The sequence below is a fragment of the Mesoplodon bidens genome, assembly GCF_964165515.1.
Source record: "Mesoplodon bidens genome assembly, chromosome: 6".
NCBI lineage: Eukaryota > Metazoa > Chordata > Mammalia > Artiodactyla > Ziphiidae > Mesoplodon > Mesoplodon bidens.
Window position 1 is genome coordinate 104,023,858 of NC_138162.1, and position 2,971 is coordinate 104,026,828.

At 65.6% G+C, this 2,971-nt stretch overlaps 1 protein-coding gene across 2 annotated transcripts; it reads right to left on the reverse strand.

Moving 5' to 3' along the window:
• Window positions 1-277: 277 nt before the first annotated feature.
• EGR3 (early growth response 3) lies at window positions 278-2,736 on the reverse strand (the record flags this gene model as incomplete). Of its 2 annotated transcripts, none has more annotated exons than XM_081237599.1 (2): window positions 278-1,287; window positions 2,583-2,736. In XM_081237599.1, the coding sequence occupies 2 exons, from the start codon at window positions 2,734-2,736 to the stop codon at window positions 278-280; spliced, it is 1,164 nt and encodes a 387-aa protein (XP_081093725.1). The 2 variants fall into 2 exon arrangements, with proteins under 2 accessions (XP_081093725.1, XP_081093726.1); XM_081237600.1 differs by lacking the exon at window positions 2,583-2,736 and adding an exon at window positions 2,100-2,152.
• Between the last annotated feature and the right edge of the window lie 235 nt (window positions 2,737-2,971).

Genomic DNA, 2,971 nt, shown 5'->3' on the forward strand with positions numbered 1-2,971 from the left:
GATCCCAACTGAACAAAGCGGGCTAGACGCCACCTTTCCGCCCCCACGCCTTGGCTAATGGTGGGCAGCAAGGGGAAGGCGCCTCCTGCCCTGGCCCCCGACCGTTGGCCGGTGTGAAAGGGTGGAAACGGGGGACAGCGAAGGGAAACAAGGTGCCTTACGTCCATGGAGAGGCCAGGGCGCGGCCCCTGAGCCTCCGTGGCTAGCTTTCCGGCTGCGTTCAGGCCAGCAGCCGGGAGACACTGAAGGGGAAAAGTGTGATCTGGGGGCCCGAGCCTCAGGCGCAGGTGGTGACCACAGGGGCCAGGGACACCGGGGCCGCCGAGGACGCAGAAGGCGCACCCCCCTTCTCCGCCTTCTTCTCCTTTTGCTTGAGGTGGATCTTGGCGTGGCGCTTGCGCTCGTCGCTGCGCGCAAACTTGCGCCCGCAGAATTCGCAGGCAAAGGGCTTCTCGCCCGTATGCGTGCGGATGTGAGTGGTAAGGTGGTCGCTGCGGCTGAAGCTCCGCATGCAGATCCGGCACTGGAAGGGCTTGTGGCCCGTGTGGATGCGCAGATGCCGGGTCAGCTCGTCCGAGCGGCTGAAACGGCGGTCGCAGCCCTCCGCCGGGCATGCGTGGGGCCGCTCGTGGAGCGGGGTCTTGCTGGGTCTGTTGGGGTACTTGCGGGGCCGTATGGGCTTGAGCGTGAGCGGCGGCTGGGGCAGGCTGCCAAAGCCCGGGTGGATCTGCTTGTCTTTGAATGCCTTGATGGTCTCCAGGGGGGTAATAGGGGGCGGGTTGACCCGGATGGGGTCCATGCCCTGGAAGGGCTTGTGCTCCGGAATGGAGCCCATGTCGTTGGGGTGGTGGTATAGGTTGTAGTCAGGAATCATGGGGAAGAGATTGCTGTCCAAGGCCGGTTTGGCCGATTGGTAATCCTGGGGAGAATAGGCGAGCCCGGGGTTGCCCTGGGGGTCATGGAAAGACACAGGCTCCGAGTAGAGATCACTGCAGTTAGAATAGGGGGGCAGCGCCGGATACATGGCCTCCACTTCCCCCTGTGGCGGCTGCACCATGCTGGCCGTGGAGGTTTGCGTGCTGAGTGCCCCAGAGGCCGGGGGCACCCCCAAGATGCCGGCGCTCATGAGGCTAATGATGTTGTCCTGGCACCAGTTGGAAGGGGAGTCGAAGGCGAACTTTCCCAAGTAGGTCACGGTCTTGTTGCCAGGGGCTGGCTGGAAGGAGCCCGAATAAGAGAGTTCCGGGTTGGGCTTCTCGTTGGTCAGACCGATGTCCATCACATTCTCTGCGGAGAGCGGGGGAGAGAGGGGGAAGGGTGAGTGACGCCGAGTCGGCTCCCAGGCCGGGGCGCCCAGGTCCTTGCCCAGGTGTGGAGGTGCGGCCGGGTGGAGTGCGCAGCGCATGGGGTAGGCTGCGCCAGGCGCAAAGCGGGCGGTGCCGCGCTCCCGGGCGCAACCTGGATACAGCAAAATACTACTGATCGGGGTGTGGAGTGGCTGCTGCACACACACCGCACACGCCGTACACACACACACACACACACACACAGGCGCGAGCGCGAGAAGCATTGTTGTTATTCCCGAGGTGGGGCGGGCAGGTAGCTGTAGCTACAGGTAGTTTCAGACCCGGAGCGCGCCGGGCTCTCGCTCTCCAGCGCACACAACTCGGCCTCTTCCCCTAGCGCTGGCCGCGCCGGACCCCGCGCCTCTCCTGCCCCGACGAAGCCCCCGGTGCGCCCTGCGCCCGGGGAGCTGACCCGGAGGGCTCCGACGCTTTGTCCGCGGCGCGCAGAGGGGTGCTGTCCGCAAAGGGAGCTCTCCCGCCGCCTCCCCCAGCCCCAGCCTCCTCCGGGCCTGAAGGAGCTTTCGGCTTTTGCTGGAGGGGGAAAGCCCAGCCTCCGCTTAGCGAGAGTGGAGGGCGGCGGAAAACCGGCCGGTGTCTCCATGGCGGGAGTGGCCGCTCTTCCCAAGCTCCTCGGTCCGGGGATCGTCCCCCGTGGCAGCCCCCACGCGGGTGGGCCCCCACCTTCTCCCCTCCCCGCCGTCCCCACACCCCCACGGCTTTGCTGAAAGCCCTGGAAAGGCAGCGTCGCAGTACCTCTCCCACCGCGGGGACTCCACGCCGCACATGGCTCCATCCCGGGTGGGAGGCTGAGGGAGTAAGGGGGGAGAGCGCGGGTGAAAAGGGACGTTGGGCTCCTCCCGGGAAAGGGGGCGACAGCATTACGCCTTGCGCGCAGCCCGGCGATCGCGCCCCCTAAGTGGAGAACCCCAGAGCCGCTTGCACCTACCTCCCTTCGGTCGGCGGCTGCCCCCACCCGGGAGAACCGAAGCCTCTACCGTGGCGTCGCCAACCGAGCCTTCCCGATCGGGGAGGGCGGGAGGAGTGGGTGGGAAAAGCAACTCGCCCCCCGGAAAATTCCCAGTGCGCCCCCATCTCTCCATCCATCCATCCATCTATCCATCCATCCATCCATCCATCCATCCATCCATCCATCCATCCATCCATCCATCGCTAGCTCGTTCCCTCCTCCTCTTCCTCTCTCCCTTTCCTTCCTCGCCGCCTCCCCGCCGCCCTTACCTGTAGCCATCTGATTGTAATGGGCTACCGAGTCGCTGCTGCCAGAAAAGAGGTTGAGCGCGCTGGGGATCTCCTCGGGGTACAGATTGTCAGGCAGTTGGTTTAGCAAACTGCTCATGGTCACCGGCAGCTTCTCGGCGAGTTTGCCGGTCATAGCACTCCCGAGCTGCCGCCGCCGCCGCCGCCGCCACCGCCGCCGCTCGCTCCTAACGCAGCTTCCAGGCAAGCGGCATCGGAGAGGCGATCCGTGGTGCAGGGGAAAAGCATGCGAGAGGGAAAGTTCGGGAGGAGGGGGGAGGGAAGAGGGGAAGGGGTGGGCCTGGGGAGGGGATCTTCTCTTTTTGGGGGGGTGGGTGGGAGAGAGGGCAAAGGAGGGTAATCCTCTCGGG